Here is a 19,500-nt window from a genome sequence, read left to right as displayed (position 1 = left end):
ATTTCCATATTTAGCTTCACAGTACCCAGCGCGTAGAGTGCTGCCAGCTGAATGACTAGCTTCAGCAGAAGGAGGGACTAACAGCAGTGTGTGTTTATGCTTATGGGAGCTACACCTTTACCTGCCCGAGGGCACAGTCTCTCCAAGGCCCTCCCAGGGACATGGGCCACCATCTCCAGGAAACACACTAAAATTGTGTCACTCTGCTGAGGCAAGTGATCGCCCACGTCAGCAGGAGAAGAGGCTGGAGGAACAACATCCCAAGGCTCACCGGGGGGGGGAAGAACAGGTTCCCCATCTCGGCATCCCCTTATGAACAGGAACAATAATGTCCACCTGCTCGGGGGCTGAAAACTGGCTCAAATCAGGACTGCTGGCAGGGAGAGGCCCTCGCCTCGCCGATTCTGCATTTAAACCCTCGCTGAGGTTCAACACCAGCCAGGCTAAAAGAAGAACTTGTGAGGAAGCTAGACAAGGTGGATCTCTTCCTAAAAGAAGGAAAAGTTCAGAGCCAGTTGTTTGATTGTGTACAATGCTTATCAGTTCACTTTGTTTTCCATCCTCCTCTTATGCTTTCAGATAAGAACAGTAATTCCTGTTGAATGTGCAGTTCTGGCTTTGCTTAGAGATGCTGACATGGTCTGAGTTATTACTAAAGCCTGCTCTGCCTAGCTACACACTCTGACCTAAGGGCAAGTAGCCACCGCTATTGTCAAACTGGGCTTTACTGTACCACAGAGCAAGTTCTAGATCAGTGATCATGGCCAGGCCCAGCAGAGCTCTTAGTGACAGGCTTCCACAGGTCATAGGAGGGACTGATGCGACCACAGTCTACATGTGTCAACAGCAAACTCTCAAATCTTATCAATAATCCCAGAGAAGTGTTAAAGGTTCACCCCCAATTCGATGGATGCAATTCAACATCGATAATCAAACCCATAGCCCATGGTGCCCCCCCCCCCCCCCCCCCCCCACTGCATGGGACTTAGGCTAGAGAGACACCCCAACAGCAGTGAAACATTAAACAGTCAAGTGAAAAATACAGCACGCTGCTAAGATACTAAAAACCCGAAGAGGAGCAACACTTTGTATTTCACAGTCAGACACGCACTTCCAACTTGGCAACTTCAAAAACTGAGGACAGCGCACTAAATTCGGGGCTGTCACAAGGTTTCCTCCCTCACCCTGCCACTCCGTTAATGAGGATCGATAAAGTATTGGAAAGAAAAAATGCTGTTTGGCTTGTTTTGGGCCTTTAAATCTCTGGTATTTGGCTAGAGTTCAACCAAAAGAGAGAGAGACTCACTGTCAGCAGTTACAACTAGTTACTCGTCCTCTAGAAATTTATCATCGGTGTCCCTGAAAAACCCACGGAAATCATCACCTCTCCTGTTACATGAGAACATGGGACGATGGCACCTCCAGTGTGCCAGCGCTTCACCCCTCAGTTACATTTACACACCACATTCTGACCCCACATCCGCTCAACGGATGCTAAAAGGTTCTCCGGAGAACTACAGGCCACAAAGATGCATTTCTTTAATTAAAGAGGCAGGATAATAAATCTGTCCCACCGGCACTATGACTTCTGAGGTTCTTCGTTGTGAGATATCTATTCAGCTGAGACTTTGGAAGCATTTAGTGGTCTCTTCTCCAATGAACTTTCCACAACACATTTCAACTAAACTCAAATCAGTTGTTTCTCCTGATGCTCTCCTAGCCAACCTTTTTAGAAGTAGGCTCCATCTTGCAATGTTAAGCTCTGACAACAAACCTAACGAGGTAATATTGTCTTCACATAGCTGAAGTACTGGTACATAAAAGCCAATTCCCTCACAGGGCGATCAATAAAATTTCATCTAAAATTAATAAAAGTTAAGATAAAGATAACTTCTCATTTAACGTAATGAGTGGAGGTATTTTGAAAATATTAATGCCAATGATACTACACACATGCTGGTGTGAGGCAAAACATTTCTCAGTCAGCTTGCAGAGGAAAGAGAAAAAACTGCCTTGCAATGGTCAGAAAACAAAGTCTGTTCCATGCCACTACCTTCAAGAACAGGCCACATACTACACGTTTAAAACAAAAATGAAAAGACTTTCCCAGCGGACCCTTTAATTTTGCAGAATAAATACATCAGGGTGTTTTCTGCATCAACATCGTTTCATTAAAGTAAAGCCCACTAACAACCTAACGCTTTTACCTTTCCAGACATTAGAAATGGTGTCCTCAAATAGGGGGCATATGCAGAAAACAGACTCCAGGCAATCCATAATGAGACTGAGTTAATTCATGCATATACCATAATTCACGGTTGTGTGGGCTGGTTGCAGCCAAACTTTTGCTAGGGATCAGAGAGAGATCGGATCAGAGGGACCCACCCCACAGAACTCTGCCATTTTATTCAACCCAATAACCAAAAGCAGAATCAGCTCCACTAATGCTATTCCAACCCACTGATTGCACGATACATGAACGCAAGCTGACAACTGCAGGCAGTTTCCCCTGTGCAGCGTTTCTCAGGACCCACAGTCTACATCATTCCACACTTTTCTTCCCTTACAAAATACATGTGGCCACTACATTCCACCAAAAAAAGCATTTCCTTCATTTTTACATCCCAGGAAGTCTGAAATACAGTTTTGAGATGAACGTGAAGATGGGTAAAAGAAAAGACACGGAGACCATCATGACGAGGGGCAGCTAATCATTACTGTTCTGATTCTGGTGGCCGATTGCATTTACAATACACAATGTCCCTTTTAATTCTGAGGTGTAGTATTGCAGAATTTTTAATCAATTATGATTAAATTGCATCTCTAATAAAAACACAGTGGTAAAATGAGTGAGGGGAAATATTCCACCATTAAGCCCCGTAAAGTTTAACATAACACCTCTCTTACAGATAAAAATTCAGTTAAATGGCTGGTGATCCCTCTAAAAATGTTTATCTTCACAGATCCTGCAGACAACTGAAAGATGACACAGGGATGGAATGCAGAAACTTACATTGGTTATTTGTACACATTTCCAGTTTGGCCAGCTGAATAATTTCTTCAATCAGTATCAACACTCACAGGTGCAACCGCAGTCCCTTAGCCAAGGATGCAACTTCTCTAATACATTTTGGTTACAATCCAAAGTCATTACCACACCCCTCCACTGTTTGGATGCTAGCTATACTGTTGACGAAACATAGCTTTGCCAAAACTAATCTGATGGAATTATATTGTTACATGCAGGTCTTAAGAACGATACCATCAAAAACGATTAAGTTAGTATCATTCCTGACTTAAGACTTATCGTGTCACACACTTTTACCAAATGTAATACACGGATTTATTTGAATGGTGTTGATACTACAAAGCAATGAAACACGAACCTGGTTAGCAAGATGGGTGGAAAATTACAATTTAACATGTGGTCTATTAACGAAGGTCAGGGCATAAAGCAACAGTGATGCCCCTTGAATCGGGAGAAGCTGCAGAGGCGAGTCGTTTGAGTAGCACCCCCAACCCCCAAACGTCCTCCCCCCCCCCCCCCCCTGTACAATTAATGCGCGCCCAAAAAACAAAATCACGTCGAACCCAATTACCTATGTCCCTAACGATTACAGCTTTTGGATATTTCAAGGAATGTCATCCAGATAACTAGCAGACCAATTTCGCAATTCTCAGCGTTATCTGAGAGTGGCAAACTAATCTAACAACATTCAGTAACCATCCATTATCCTTATCGCGACACTCTTGCGTGGACTTCACTGGCTTGAATTTAGGGAATGAGCGACTAGTTTGCCTCAAATCTAGACAAACTCAGTACCTTCTGTTTAAGACCTGGCTTTTCTTTTTTAAAAAGCTTTCCAGCAGGTCAAACCCCTGATTTAGCCGGCTAGCCATATGAAAACTTCACTTATTCTCAGGATAGCTAGCTAACTTTAGCTAGGCAACAAGCAGACTTAATACCCAGCTAACGCTCGTTGAAGGGTAATAGTGGCTATAAACGTTATTATAGTAATAAATATATCGTAATAAAAATAAAAGGCTAGTTAGCTAAATTTGTCAGGTTAAAGATGTGCTGTTGCACATTCGAACTTGGGATATCTTACTGTCTATTTAACATTTAGCAATTGGCTAGATGGCAAGACGTCTTTGGTTACCAGTTTCGCCGGCAAGTGAGGTGGTCAGCTAACGACCGTTAGCTATTGATACAGTAGCACTTGGCCAATACAACCTGCAACTTACTTAGCCAGCTGGCTAACCTCGCCGGATAGACTGCAACTTAGCTAGCTAGCTACTATACACTTACAACAAACTAGACTGTTGGGAAAACAGCAAGTTAGTACTAGTTATTTAACCCAAGTAACTAACTAGTCTGAAATACGAAAAACTGTGACGCCATATGACTGAAAACTGTCGAGGGAACTAAAGTGTGTTCCAAAGAATTGCGTCCTTAAAATTGCATGCACTTGTCGTATTGGCTAGCTAGCTGTTAGTCTGACTGGATAAACAGCAAGCTATCCCAGCTAACTAGCGAGCTAATTATCAAACCGATCTGTCTTGGCAATGCACTGTGCGATTCAAAACAACAACCGTACGATTTATCAGGCGAGCCGGCCAACTCCACAGGTATTAGCAAACGTTAGCCAGTCAGATTATTCAAATAAAAGGGAATCGGCCTCTTTTTTTCCCCCTTCACTTCCCACAGGGATTTCTCGCTTATTCCGACGCGGCCTGTAGCTCCCAAGGTCCACGGACTCACCTCGGTGGGCTGACTGATCTCGAACAGGTCGAGCCGGTTGGCGTTCCAGTGGTTAATGATGTCGGCTAGTTTCCGCCGTTCCTCCTCCCTGGTCCCCGACATTCTCAATCCCGACAGACAGTCTTCACCAGGAAAAAATCCTTTTGTCCACAATAAAGACCTCCGGTCCGATCACCGCAAGATAAAAATGCGTGAACCCAATATCTGGGTTTTGGAAGCGGGTCTGTGGGGTCCGTATCTTTCGTCGTTAACCAGTACACCTTGCTCAGTAACCGCTCCTGCTTGTTTCCGTGTTCCCCTCTGTGTCTCTCGTTTCTCTTATCACTATCCGCTCTCTCTCTCTCTCTCTCTCTCTCTCTCTCTCTCTTTCTCTCCCCGGGAAGCGCTTCGTGTGGCTCAGCGCGCGTTCCCGCCCATCTTTACGATTCACGGTGCACCCGCACGGTAATGCGTGCGTGCCCCTCTGGACCGCGCGTTTGGCAAATGAATAGCCCTCATGCAAGAACGCGCAACGCGCTCACCCTTTGCAAGGGACGGTGTGGGATTCGTTGGTTTCAGACGCGGTTTCAACTGATTGTACGTCCTCAGAGTGGACACATTCACTGTATTCACGTTCATGTTTGGTACATTCATATATAATTACTGATTCAGATAAATAAATCACTAAAGAAGTTCCCCTTTTCCAGGAAAACAGTGGCTAGGCTCTTGACCCTGACAACATTCCTTATATGAAACGATGATTGATTTAGGCAGTGTTTCTAGAGGATATTTAGAGTGATAGATAGAGTGATAATTAAGGACATCAGAAAGATACAGTCTCTAATTTCTTTCAATTTCTGTGGTCAATATAATTAAAAATATATGATACAAATAGTCAGGCAATCTAAGCCTCCTTGGCCAATCAAATGCAGGGAGACCATGCTTGTTCGCCCCTGAAAGAAGCCCCTCCCCTGTCCTGAGGTGACTGCATTGCACGAGCATGTGTTATTTGTCACACTGCCTCTGCAGTGTCACCACTGACCCCACTCTAGATAAACACTTCTACCAGGACAGGATCTTAGGATGAAGGAATACACACTGCAAGGATTGGGCCAGCTCATTTCCAAGCTATAAAATGTGTGAAAAAGAAAGAAAATACACCCTTTAATCATGCTTTACCTCATTGCCCTTTAAGTATTGTGATTATATTTAAAACTGCTGCTGTTATTACTTTAAAATGCTTTTACACACAGGTTATATGTATAAAGTATTACAGCTTAAAACAAGGAAATGTGTGAACTTACTGATTGCATTAGAAACAGGTCAGACCAGAGAATTGCTGCGTGTGACGAACATTTGCGCTAGCAGTGCGCTGACTACCGTGGCTGTGTCACTCTGCAGTTGCGTGGATCTTGTCTGATGGTCCTGTGCTCATGCGAGAGGGAGTCCGGCCGCGGGGCGTGCACCGTCACGGAGCATCACGTTAGACCTGAGCAGCCCAGATGTGCAGTCCTGAGGAGCAGTCAAGTCAATGAGGCAGGGAGGTTTCCCGTGGGCTCTGATGCAATTTGAGCCTATGACGTCATCGCTACACAGCATGACAGCAGTCTTCATTGTCTTTACATGCAGGAATTTGTGTAGATGCATGTTATTTATTTCTGTGTTTCAAAGAACTATGCTAAAATTTGTTGAGTTAGAATGAAAGTATTGGTGTTGAGATCACATTGCATCAATAATGCACTTTGCTCAAATGGGTGATTCTCTTTATTTTTGCGCTCTTCACACCCTTGTTTTACCATGTCCATTATTGGTTCAATAATAATTACTTGACAACTGTTGTGGTCACAAGGTGGAAAAGATGACCAGACACAGGGATGGGTCATCCAAGATTGTGCATTGCAGATGTTTCCTGTTGGACATTGTTGATGCTGTGCAGAATTTGAACTGGACTGCAAGGTAAAATGTAGGAGATCTGAGATAAGAAATGAAAGTGCAGATATTCAGTTATTGAAGATATATGCACCATAAATGAATCAAGAATAAAATGCCAACTACTTTCAAAATGTGTATGAAATCAGTTAAATACACTATTGCATATGGATGCTCTGAAAATATAACATCAGAATGCAATATTTATGTATTGTCAATGAAATGAATGGTTCAGGTGAATATCAAAAAAATGAAGGAATCTTAGACTGTGATAACTCTCATTATCACCTAAAACTCTAAAGGTGCAATTGAACATCAAGGAGTGAAAAAGGATAATCTAAAGTAAACTTGTGGAAATCAGCATAAGGCCATAGCTATTTTTATTATTCTAAAGTTTGAAAATGGAATCATTAGACATACAGTATATCTGTATGTTAACATACATAGCATTGCAGCCAAACCACCTAATTGAAGCCCTTATTGTATGGTCAGCCAACTAACCTTTGATTGGGGTTCCAAGTGACTCAGCTGGCAAGGCATTCACCTAAGGAGAAGGCTGAGCCCCACAACCCAGATTCGAAACCATCTGTGTCACTTGCCAACAGTGACCAAGATTCCACAGTAGCAGGAAACAATTTGCCTTCATACCACCAGGGACATCAGTAGAATAGCACCTATCCTTCAATACGCATCCACTTCACTTGTAGTGTGCTGTGCGAGTGCAAAAAATAGTTGTTGGCTGCATGCAAGTGCATCTGCTGAATTGCGTTTATCTTGCTTTAGTGCTGCTGAGTGAATGCAGAGGTTGTCACAGTGAGACAAACCTATTATTCCATTTGCAATTCCAGGGTTACATTAAGAGGGTAAAAAATAACCTGTTATTTCTAATCTAAACTAGCTACTCACTAAAAATAAACTGCAAAACTAGACTGATTCCAGCCTCCAGGAATAAGCTCTCCACCTGAGGCTAGACTGATAAAGGTGGCATGTGTTGGATGACAACCATAATGTCATGAGCGATCATGAATAACTGTTTGCCATGGTTGTGGGAATGCTGTTTCTTCAGAGTAAGCAGTCCCTAAGTTAAAGCTTCCAATGGAAAAATGTTTCAGGGGCAGGTTTTGCTGTTTGGTGTGAAAATACAGTGTCAAATGAATTGAGTCTCTTGAGAGACAGCCTCTCGCAGACATGCTGAATTTCACATTTGAGATCAGTCTACCAAATAAACACACAGCTCAGTCAAGGTTAAAGGAATGATCTGGACTCCCTTGAATTTGTTCTCAGCAGAAGTCTGATGCACAAGAATTTTGATGTTCAGCTTTGTCTCTGAAACATGATTATTTTCCATAAAAAAGGAGTAGATGTGCTTTTTGCCTCACATCAAGGCTTGAGACTATGAGACATTAGTTATGAGAGACAAGAAGAAGGACAAAATCAAGGAGTGCCCTTAAAGCAAGCAATATTCATCACCACAGTGATACCATGATATTAACACTCCGCCGATGTCTTCTGAGACCCAACTCAGAACTTTGTGCAATCTGTCCTGTTTCATGTCACACGTATGACACAAGTTTGGAGCGGGCCCAGCTAAGGTGTCCAAGGAGGAGATGGATAAATGTTTGCACGGGCAGGACATGGATCTGATGATTAAAATGGTAGCAAAGCCTTTGACGCAGGAGTCTCAATAAGTCTTTGCTAACAGATTAACCTCCTTGTCACCAGGTTGGCAAATGCCTCACAAATCAAAGTTCAGAAAATATAACCAAGAGTGTGATGGATTTAGACATCAATCACAACCAAACAAGAAATTGTGTATACCCACATATTATGTGTTTGTACCACGTTGGTTGAATGATGGCACTATAAATAATTATGAAATACATTTAACATTACATTTAAACATGTAACTAATGATATGAAACAATTACTGTTTTTCTAACTGGACTGATTAGCCAGTAGATTAATTATCCTATGCCAAAAATTAACCATGGGATTAGAAACTGTAAATTAACAGTTTTTACTCCTACTACAGTTTTTACTCCTACTTATAATTTAATTCATTAATGAAAGGTGCATATTCACACTACTGTACAGTGCTTATCTGGTTATATGAACTCCTTAAAAGGATGCTTGCAGAACAAGGTACAGGTATGCTGATAGACAAATGCGGAGAGAAAAGTGGTCAAAGTGGGCAAAGTTGGTATTCTTTGGTTAGATAGGTGCGAAGGGGGCCCACGGCTCTGCTTCTTTCCAAGTGGACCTACAGCCCACTCCCATGCCAATGCGAGTGTGGGCACGCGGTTTTTCTGCGTTGCCATGGCTTAGGTGGCATGCGGGGGAGTCGCTGCGCTGCAGATATTTATGGTGTGGCCTTCGGTGAGGAACACAAATAAATTAAATCAAGCCTCCGTGTTGAGACTGAGGCTCCGGGGAGAATGAAAGGAAACACATTCGTCAAGCGCTCAGTATCCAGTGTGCTCAGCGTGTTCTCATTTTGGTAGGTATGTCGACTCTCACAGGAAGTAGGGTTAACATTCCAAGGACACGCTTGCCTTCCAAAATAAACTGGGAGGCATGGTACAGGGAGAGATTAATATCGCGATGTGGTGCTCAGTGATATGAATGCTTCAATCTGTCTTGGGAGTTGTATTTGACTCACTTACCTGTATTTTATTGAGTACATTTGTCAGCAAGTCTCTAGGTGTGAAAGCATCCACATGAGCTGAATGAGGGCTTGCAAGATTCAGCCATGACCAATCCATCTGAATTACGGAGGGAGAGGGAGAGGCAGCTTGTTGTACTTTAAGTACAGCAGTTACTGTGATGATATGATGTCAGTTTGAATGCATTGCATTGGTCTGACCATTTACAGGCTTGATTTCAACATATTTTATGACTACATTCTGAGTGGGTGTACCAGTTTGTTGAAGCAGGGCTTGAACATTTGTAATGCCCAGACTGCAGAAATGTGGTGGAAAGAGTTTGGAATAATCATATCATTCAGGTTGCATGGTGTCTGAAGTGAGGCTGTGTACTGTAGTGTACCAGATCAGTGTGTGCTGGGAAACCTTTACAGAAATGGCTCATTTGAATTTTTGGAATTTTTCAGTTTGTCCAGACTAACTGTCATCGTTTTTGTATGATAAGCTTGAAAAAATGAGCTGGACCAAATTTTCCTAAAGGTGATTATACATCAGCATACATCCAAATATGGGTTTGTAATGTTCACATAAGTTAGGCTGAGGAAATGAATGTAACCTAAGCCTACATGGCAGCAACAACATACAGATCTTACTTTAGTGGTGTTTGGCCAGTTTCCAAGGCAACAACACATTTGAGAAGTACATGAGAGTCTATGGGGCTTGATAAAATTGAAACTGTGATCTGAGATGATAAGTGATTTGTCTCAGAAGTCTCTATTCTTTTGAATGTTTTCCTCATTGCATTACAAACAGGAAGGGTATTCTCATAGCACGGCATGGTATGGCACTGTACGTAGATCATTTTGTGAGTGTTTTTACAGTTTTGTGGAAAGGGAATGGCATTAAGAACAAAGATGTGCAAGTTTTATTACGCAAAAAAATATTTCACGTGAAGAAATGCCACACATGCAAATGTTCATCAAATCACTGATCATTCACTTTCCATGCAAATGGAAGTACCATTGTAGCAATGGGCGGGGGAGGGGATGAGGGGGGTGTGAAAATTAGACTGGAAGAGTCTGTCAGAAATTAAATAATTCCCTTTGTCTTTCTCCTTTTTAATATTCTGGGAAATCACAGTTCTTCAGAATTTAATTTACCTGTACTATGCCATTGTCTATTCACTGACAAAATGCAGTACCATATCCACTGTACCCTGTTTAATTAGGAAACAGGCTGTGGCAGTAGAATTTCTGAGGTGATTAATGTGGCAGATAAGATGAGACAATGTGTTGCAAGTTGGTAATCACAGGCGCTTAAGCTGAGATACACTAACCCCAAACAGGAAGAGGCCGTATGCTTTGGTAACATGGTTTCCTGCTGTGGTTTTCACTTCCGGACTTCAGCAGACCGAGAGCGCGACAGAAAGAGAGCGAGACAGAGAGAAGTTGTGATTACATTGACTTCTATGACTATGACTACTATTTAAAAACAACTTTATAATTTCCACTCATCTTAGATGTTTGGTGCCATGTTAAATGCCCAGGATTCTGCATGCAATATGACGTCAGATGCATACTGATACATAATAGAATCACCGAATCTTGAGATACAGTACAATATGAAATGATCACAAAAGGTAATAAGGGGTGGCTCAGGCACCCTGTGATTTGTTAAAGCCTTGCACGTCACTTGGATGACATCAGTGGAATAATCCTATCCTCCAATGACCTCCCACTCTCCACCGTAATATGCTGTGTGACCTTTAGTGCAAAAAGTAACTGTGGGCTGTTGGCAAGCGTATTGGAGAATTGCGTTCCACTCACTTCAGTGCTCTTGTGTGAGTGCAGAGATTGTCACAGTGTGATGAGCCTAATGTGCAGTTGGCAGGTTCAAGTAGAGTGGCATAAATGGGAGAAAAGCATTTATAAAATAGCTCCAGGAGTAACAGAAACAGACAGTTCATACACGCTTTTGAAATTCTAATGTGAGAATTACCTCCTATCACCTACCTTGCAAGCTGTCACAAAGTGCATGTAAAACCTGTCCTTTGGCCTGCGATGGCCTCTAAATTAGTTGAGAATTTGTTTAACCAGGTACGAGACTATAAACCATGTTTAGTTCTTAATGCTATGATTGGATTAAAACAGCAATGCAGTATGTAACTTCAAAGTGGTGTTTCCTGAATCTTCAATTCAGCACCTTAACGACAATAATCTTGATGATCCACATGGAATTAGATGAGAGATTCACTTCCTCTTCCCTTCAAAAACAAAGCTGCCTTCATTTGAACAGGCCTGGCTCCGGCCTGGTGTTCCAATATTTTAATAAAATTGACTAGGAGGTACATTTGAGCAGTGTGTTTTAAGGTTCCTACTTATCATAACTTTTCTTGTGTTTTTGAGACCCAATTTACTCCCTGGTGTTCTGGGAAGGATGTGCAATAGCAGATGTGCATTTATTCTTCTGGAAGATCAGGCGAAATGGTCCAGGACTGATGAATTGGGAGGGGAGATTTCTTGCTGTCACCACCACAGTGCAGTATGTATTATCTCATTGGCACCACAATGGACAATTGGGCATCAATCACAGGCCACAAAGAGGAAATCTATGGCCCAGCACTGCCAAGCCACTAATGAAGACAGATAAGAGGTTGCATATTGATGAGTGTGTCCGGAGTGGGGTTCCTGTGCCAGGGGTGGTGGCCATGCTGTCTCATTACTCTTATTGGTCCACTGTGAAGGAGGAGGACAATCGAATCAGGCCCGACCCCCTTATGTTGTGTTTACATACTTTCCTTTTTAAAAATAGCAGAGTTGCTTTTTAATTCCCCTTACGAGCCAAAAAAGGAAAGAAAAAACCCTGAAAAATGCTACTATGAGCGCGTGTCACTGATTAGTCCTCACACTCCTGGGCAGAGACCTCATATTCCTTCACATTGTCTTCCTGTCTCCTGATACGCCACCCGCATCTACATCCTCCAGAAGGGAGGGAGCATTTTCAAGCATGCACTGAGGAAGGGGTTTCAGCTGATCGGCAAGCCACGCCCCAGCCTCCGCCGCCGTCGCTCGGCAAACAGTGGAACCCGTCAGCTCCCTTGCCACGCAATTAGGGTTTCTCACAACAATGATACGTCGTGCGCAATGAGAAGGGGTGGACTGTGTCTGCTGGCAGGCCTGTGTTGCGATGCTTTAGTTGAGATGACTTGACAGGCGTCTCTAAAGAGGGGTTTTTTTTACTGAAGTCTGTGCTCATGTTCTTTTCGATCTGTTGTCTCCACGAATTGTGGAGTCGACTCCCAGGTGGCAAACTGCTGTGACCTCCCTTGCGATGTCCTCTGACGTTCCTTCAATTTCACCAGCAAAAAATGAGGATATTTAAATGGTTTAGAGAGCATGTAACAATTGCAAGCTTTATAAGACCCTCGGGATGTATGTGCCAGTTGAACAGATGAATATTGATAAATTAATTAATAGTGGTACATTGGTGAGATTTATTATGGCTGCCTCTTTCCTGGAGCCTGGACTTGAAGAGCAGACCCCGCATAGGAAGTTATCAAATCTCTGTTCTGAATGTGGTTCCTTCTTATGGAATGACTCGTAACTTTGTGGCCTCCACATTCATATGGTGCAGAGAGCACAGCTCATCGCCAATTGTGCTTGCAACTGTGAGCATGCCAGCAAAATTAATATCAATTTATTTCACTCATCAGAAAAATTACAGATGTGCTGTGACATTTGTGTTATCTGTGTCTGTCAATATTTGCAATGTACTAAACATAAAATATCAAGTATGTTTACTTTACAGGTGTAAAACAAACATTACTAGCAGCTGCTCTTTGGCATCAGTCTCACTCTCTCAGGTGAATACTCAGGTGTTACAGTTGTCACAAAATATGGTAGTATGACATCCTGGTGAAGTTATTTCAGACAGTAATTACCAGAATAATAACTATTTCTTAAATATAGTAGTATTCCTCAATAATATTTTTCCTTGTGGTATCAAATGGTGATCCACTGGACTAATGCGCTGTACAAACATCCCACTTTCCCATTTAACTAAAGCCTGAGGGACCTGTTTGGGATCTTTTTTGCTTGTTTCTTTGTGTAATCCAACATAAAGGATCAACTTATTAGTTCATTAATCTTGGAGATATTAAATTTATTTTAATCTGGTTTGTGAGATATTTCCCATAGGGACACATACCTTTTTAATGTGTTTTAATAATCATGTATACACACACACTCTCTCTCACTCTCTCTTTCTCTCCCCTACAATTTTGGCTTACATTAACATTGGCGTATTCATTCATGGAAAAAACTGCCAGTTTATTACCAAAACGTAACAAGCATTGCATTTCATCATTAAGTATGTGTTTCTTCTTCATAATATTTCTACTGAAGGTGCAATTGTCTTTATTGCTGTTTGCTCCAGTGAGAATAGAAAACATATTGTATATAGCACCTCCATCTTATATCTGATAATAATGTGCATGAAAATGTCTTTTACAAAAGATTTTGGTCTCGAAAAATGAGTACAATAAAAGATATTCATGCTGCTAATTTTATTTTAACTCTATTCACCTTATTTTTCTCTGGTCATATTTTATTGATATCTGTGGTGTTTCTTTTCAGTTGACAAGTTCTGTGCTGTAGGTGTGTATCTGGAAAGCACCAAAGATAGAGTGAGTCTGGTTTTCAGCTGGCCTGCCGCTTGTCATGGGAGACAGAGAACAGAACTGCTGACAAGTGCAGAGAGCCAGTGATCTGCGGGGTCTGATCTCTCCAGGACCACGAACTGCAGTCAGCAAGGACAGGTTCACAGTCGTGAAGAAAGCGAGCGCGGGCAACTTACCTACCGCACTGCAAAACAAAGCAGGGAAACAAAAACTTAAAAACGGGAAGAGAAAACGGAACATCTTTGTTTTGTCTCGCTCGACCATCCCAACCATCTGTAAGCAGTGGATGGGAAACCCGCTGAGACTAATTAGCAGAAAGGCACTTGCACCTCAGTCTGTACTCCCACACACATTTCTCCCCGCGCATTCTGGCTGGAGAGGGCTGGGTGTCACAAACGGTTTAGTACAACGGCTTCTATGCAGGAGCTCAGACGGGGGGGGAGGGGAGAAAAACCCCTCTGGAAAAGACCCGCCCACCCATTGCATGCAACAGCAGAGCACAGGAAACGTTAGCGCTTAATGTGGCTATACTCATAGGTGTTCTCCACATCACAGGAGCCCCCTTTGAAGTCCCCCCCCTCACAGCTCCCCTCTGACTGAGCCCCGCATGCGGGTGCATCCTCTTCAGCCCTGCAGTCACAGACTCTCATTAGGCCCATGCGTCCTGTTGCAGCCCTGCTGCAGGGCTGCAGGCTGCTGCATGGCATACTGGTTTGCAGGAACTGCGCTGGTAACCACAAAAGGCTGCTGATTCATGTCCTGGATGTGGTGCTGCGGTTGTACCTTTGAGCAAGGTAAAAAAAAACCTGAACGGCTTCATTCTGCATCCAGCTTCACAAATGGGCATTATGTAGAATGTCAGCTATGTGAGCTGCCAAGGAGTTGCTATCTACTACAAAACCAGTCTAGCCATAGACATAACAATAGCAGCTTCTACTACTACTATTGCTACTGCTAATGATATTAACAATAATAGCGGAATTTGGTTTGATCTAAAGCATAAATCTACCGTGTACTTACCGTTCCAGTCAGATTCTCTATATATGTGTTGTATATCACACAAAGCATTGTGCAGAAGGAACATACCCCAGGAACTGACCTTATTTTCTGGGTGTGACAGTACAAAAAAATGCTCCCACACAGCTGCTTCTTCATACTTGGCAAAAAGATCAAGCTTTTAAAATGATTTCCATGACAATGTTCTCTCACGGTGCTTGAAAATCATGGAGGTTATTTCAGGAAATGGTAAACTTTTGGGTCACTGAGTGCTATTATTTCAGGCCAGGTGTGGGGTTAATCAAATGACCTCTTCCACTAGCCGCTTCAAGGTTTTTTGTTTTCTTTTTTATGTCTGTTTGGGTTGGCAACTTTCTCACGATGGCTGGAAAATAACCACACCTTCACCACAACTCCAGAATTCGGTTGCACGTTGCAGTAAGTTTAAATATAAAAACACAAAAATCACATTTCAAACCAACTGAAAGAAAAACTGCAGACCTTTTTCCAACGTAACACAGGCTCATTAAAATGATGTTGGTGCTGGTATTGTGCAGTATCACTCATGGGAATCTGGATTACCACAATGACTCAGTAATGATACCACTGTATTGTGATGGAGTTCTGTTTCAAGACTCTGCAGATAACTGTCCTATTTATACTTTAAAATGTGGAAAGGCCTCCGGCTATTAAGCACAGATAAGGCTGTGGCAATATTTGGAGCACGTCTACATTACTTTTGGGAGCATTACACTATTACCATGCCACAATGGGGAATTTCATCTCCTCTCTTTCATAAAGCCATATCAAACTTTTGCTACTTACTTACTCCAGAAAGGAATGTGAAATGAGGGATTAGTACTTTCTACATAAAAATCCTACAGGAAAATCTATGCACGTTTACTACGAAGAGATACAGTTTCACTAAAAGATGTGGAACAGCTGAAAACAAAGTTAATTAGAAGACTAAGTAAATTTCCCTCTGGTTTTACCTTTCAATTGTCTAATTTAGGAATACTTTAAACACTTTCCTATTCTACTGTTCCTATTCCCTTTGAGCTCGTGAGACATTTTGGCAACAAGCAATCATTGTAGGACAGTTATCAGAAATTCTCAGCTGTTTCTACTTTTTGCTACCTCTTTTTGAGTATGTGTTTTGCACGTAAATCGATCCCGACCTTAAGTGTGTCTTTGTGTCAGGTTTGCCGTTCCAGTTATTTTTCACAGACAAATCTGATAGCGTGTGAGCCGTTAATACGTAAAACAGATCAAACTGGTGGCATAAACAGAACAGCTGCTTTGTTCTCTTTTCCAAGTTCTCAAAAAAAGGAGACAAAAAGGTAAGAGGGAGGTATAAATTTACCCACTGCACACAAACAGCCAATTACTAGAACTAGATTATTTCCAGAACTCTGGATGGAAAGCTTGCCGATTTTAGGGTGGGCATGCCCAGCCGTGATTCTTAAACTGTCAAAAATGTGACATAGAAACACATTATAGAGCTAGTGAAACAGACAGGAACCCACTTGACACACCCAGACACAAACTGTTTTTGTAACTATGGTGAGGTTTGCTCTCTAAGGCCAAAGCCAGCAGCCTGTAAGAAATCAAAACAGATTAGTAATAATTCCATTGAGCTGGAATTCATAACAATGGGTTACAATGAAAACTCATAACAACGAGTTAATGATTAATCTGGGCACCTTTTTTTCCTCTTTTCAAAGCATATTGCATTTTTGTTACGCTCCTGTACCAAATAAACAAACGTTTGGATGGAGTGCTCCTTTGACCCCGACAGATTGCGCCTGTTGGCTCATTCACAGATGTGCACGGAATCAGCGTGGGCTTAGCAGTGAGGTGAGACACCAGTCTCGTGCTCACTGACCCAGAGGAGAACTGAAGGAGAGGCGTCTGCTCTTGAGAGCTCCATTCTCCCTCTGCTGATTAAATGAAGATAGAGGAGCCGGGCAGCCTGTGGCCTCTTCCTCCTCCCAGAGGAAGTTCCTTGGCACGGAATGTGGTTTCCTTGGCAATCGCTTGGCATCCGTCAGGCTTCACTTCGTTCAGCCTTCGTCCCTATGAACCACAGCCACGCCCACAGCCAAATGGCTCTGATTGACTGATGCAGGCCAGCCTGTTATTTGTCTTCAATTTTCAGGACCCGGCCTCGCTTTTGTTTGACGGTAACAGCTCACAGCAAAAGAGCCAGTGATCAAACGTGCAAGCGTCTGACATTTTTCTCTGGGTTTCTCTGCTGATGTGAAACTAGGAGACTCTGCCATGGCTGTGTGACATGTCTGCAGAATCTATCTGTGAGCTTGCTGAGGAAAACAGACCAATAAACAGCTGAAGGCGGAGGACAGAATGCAAAGCAAATTAGGGAGGAGAACTGCATCCCAAATGGAGGAGTTGTAAAAGGCATATGTTCATGCTATTACATAAAAGCAGCAATCTGAAGTTAACTAACCTGGCATCCACACCATTTGTGCTGTTTAAAACTCATCAAGAAATGGCTATAGGAAAATAAGATTCTGATTGACAGTCAGCTACTCTCAGCACACACAACATGTTGTCATCCTGAGGTATGTTACTAAAATGCCATTACAGCATCATGTATTGAAACCTGATGTTTCCAGGGCAAAAGCTCATCATTTTCATCATGTTCTCGAGCTGCATCGTGTGCTGCAGCCTGAAGTGCATTTACACTTGCGCCTGCAGCACGTTGCTGGCAATGACTCCATATTCCATTTGGCTGCATTTGACCATCTGAACTGAGGGATGTGCGTCATATTGCATGACGGACAAACATTTCATTGTCTGGCTGCAAGCTACGTCTGATTGTTCAAGGTTGATAGCTTTTCATATAACAGGCAGTCTGAGATGCACATCTGGTGATCATAGAGCCCATGAAAAAGCTCAGCAGACCTTCACTACCAGATGCATCAGTAAAATGAGGACAGGAATAAGTTTCAACAAAAGGCACTACTCCTAGCTATATCAATGCAAAGAATTGCACAGAGACGGTCGTAGAGGGACACGTTAACGAGAGGAATAACGCAGCTCCACCAAGTTTCCATGTTTGTTTCCATCTTGTACTAGCTGTCTACTTTTTAATGAGGAGGTTATGAGGTTATTGGATAAGCGGAGCTGTCAGGAATGCGATGCTGCGGCGGCCCAAAAATGCAGCAAGGGAGAGTTTCGTGTCACACGGACCGAGCCCCCCCACCCCCCCCCATGCACCGCAGCCTCCCACAGGCGGCTCTCATTCGCCCTGAATGCATTCCGTTCTCCGCCGGTTGCGCCTGAAAGAATGTTGTGCTTGAGCGGACTAGACTAACGCGCGCCGCCTCGCTCCCCGCATCGGTCAGCGCCTTTTTATTAAGCCTTCTTTTGTTACTGTCAGGCGTGGCCAGAGAGAGAGAGAGACAAAAACATCTATCCATTAACCAACCAATCAAACCAAAAATTACATCAATAACAGCACTGTGCTGTCAAAAACCCTCTTGAAAGGTCATTTTGTTTTGAGTAATTGCACATCGCTTTCATTATCCCTTAATGTATTGGTGTTTCCACGTGCCTCGCATAGTTTGTCCCATGCAAACAACAGCGATGAATTTCAAGTGTTATGTCCTCAACCATAGTACAATGTATTACAGACTACGAAAAAGACATTTCTCAACTTCTCTGCTAATCCCTCCAAACCGCAGTCATATTACTGTGGTCTTTTGTTGTTTGTGTTTGTATAGGCTTCATTATACTTTGTTTTGTTAGGTTTTCAAATTTTCAGGAGGCTGGAGTTTGCAAAGAAGTACTTTCAGGCAAACGTCAGTTCAACGTCAAACCCCCATGCTAGGTGCTATGTCATGCACCTTTCAAACCACTCCATCAGGATACAGCTCCACTCCTGCCCATCAGAGGGCACTCCGACTGTGCAACCACTCACAGAGCTTGTAGGCAAGTCTCCACCTCCAGTACCTTTTTTTTTCCCATGTGAATACCGATACCACTGAACATACTAATGAAGTAAAAAATATTTTGGACTGCACATTGAATCTTGTATTCTACTCAAAAATACAAAGTGTGAAGCCAATAGCCTGTACACAGTGAATATTCCTGAGGCCTTTCTTTCATTTAGAATACTTACTTGCCTCAGTGTCATTACTTTAAATGAGAGGTCTTTGTCAATTATGGAATGGTCAAGGTAAATACATTAGACAGCCTGCCCCAAAATTGCCTTTATTGGATGCTGAAACAAAAGTTGATGAACAAAACATTTTAACATATAGTGTTCCAATGAAGGGCTAGAACAGTGTGTAGGTAGCACTCCTTTGTCAATATATCTATTTTTGCTCAGCACCTTGAGATTTATAGATGTGTACATGTCTACTGTTGGACTTTGAGCTGCTCCACTAAACTGCCATCAGTCCTTCTGTAAGGATGGTGCAGGGTTCCTTTGGAATTTTGTTTGTTTCTTACACAACATTATGAGTATGTCAGTCCCTGAAATCTATGAA

At 42.6% G+C, this 19,500-nt stretch overlaps 1 protein-coding gene across 6 annotated transcripts in view; it reads right to left on the bottom strand.

Annotated features, from left to right (window-relative positions):
* The window catches only part of afdna (afadin, adherens junction formation factor a), a 102,721-nt gene extending 97,598 nt beyond the window's left edge, over positions 1–5,123 (bottom strand). For all 6 annotated transcript variants that reach the window (XM_036549551.1, XM_036549553.1, XM_036549555.1 and 3 more), the window contains exon 1: positions 4,763–5,123. In XM_036549551.1, the coding sequence (XP_036405444.1) occupies positions 4,763–4,864 (102 nt within the window). In that variant the 5' untranslated portion in view covers positions 4,865–5,123. The remainder of the gene's footprint in view (positions 1–4,762) is intronic.
* Between the last annotated feature and the right edge of the window lie 14,377 nt (positions 5,124–19,500).

Source organism: Megalops cyprinoides, chromosome 17 (genome assembly GCF_013368585.1).
Source record: "Megalops cyprinoides isolate fMegCyp1 chromosome 17, fMegCyp1.pri, whole genome shotgun sequence".
Lineage (NCBI taxonomy): Eukaryota > Metazoa > Chordata > Actinopteri > Elopiformes > Megalopidae > Megalops > Megalops cyprinoides.
Note: the sequence above shows the minus strand (reverse complement) of the source record. Positions and strands in the feature narration are given on the sequence as shown.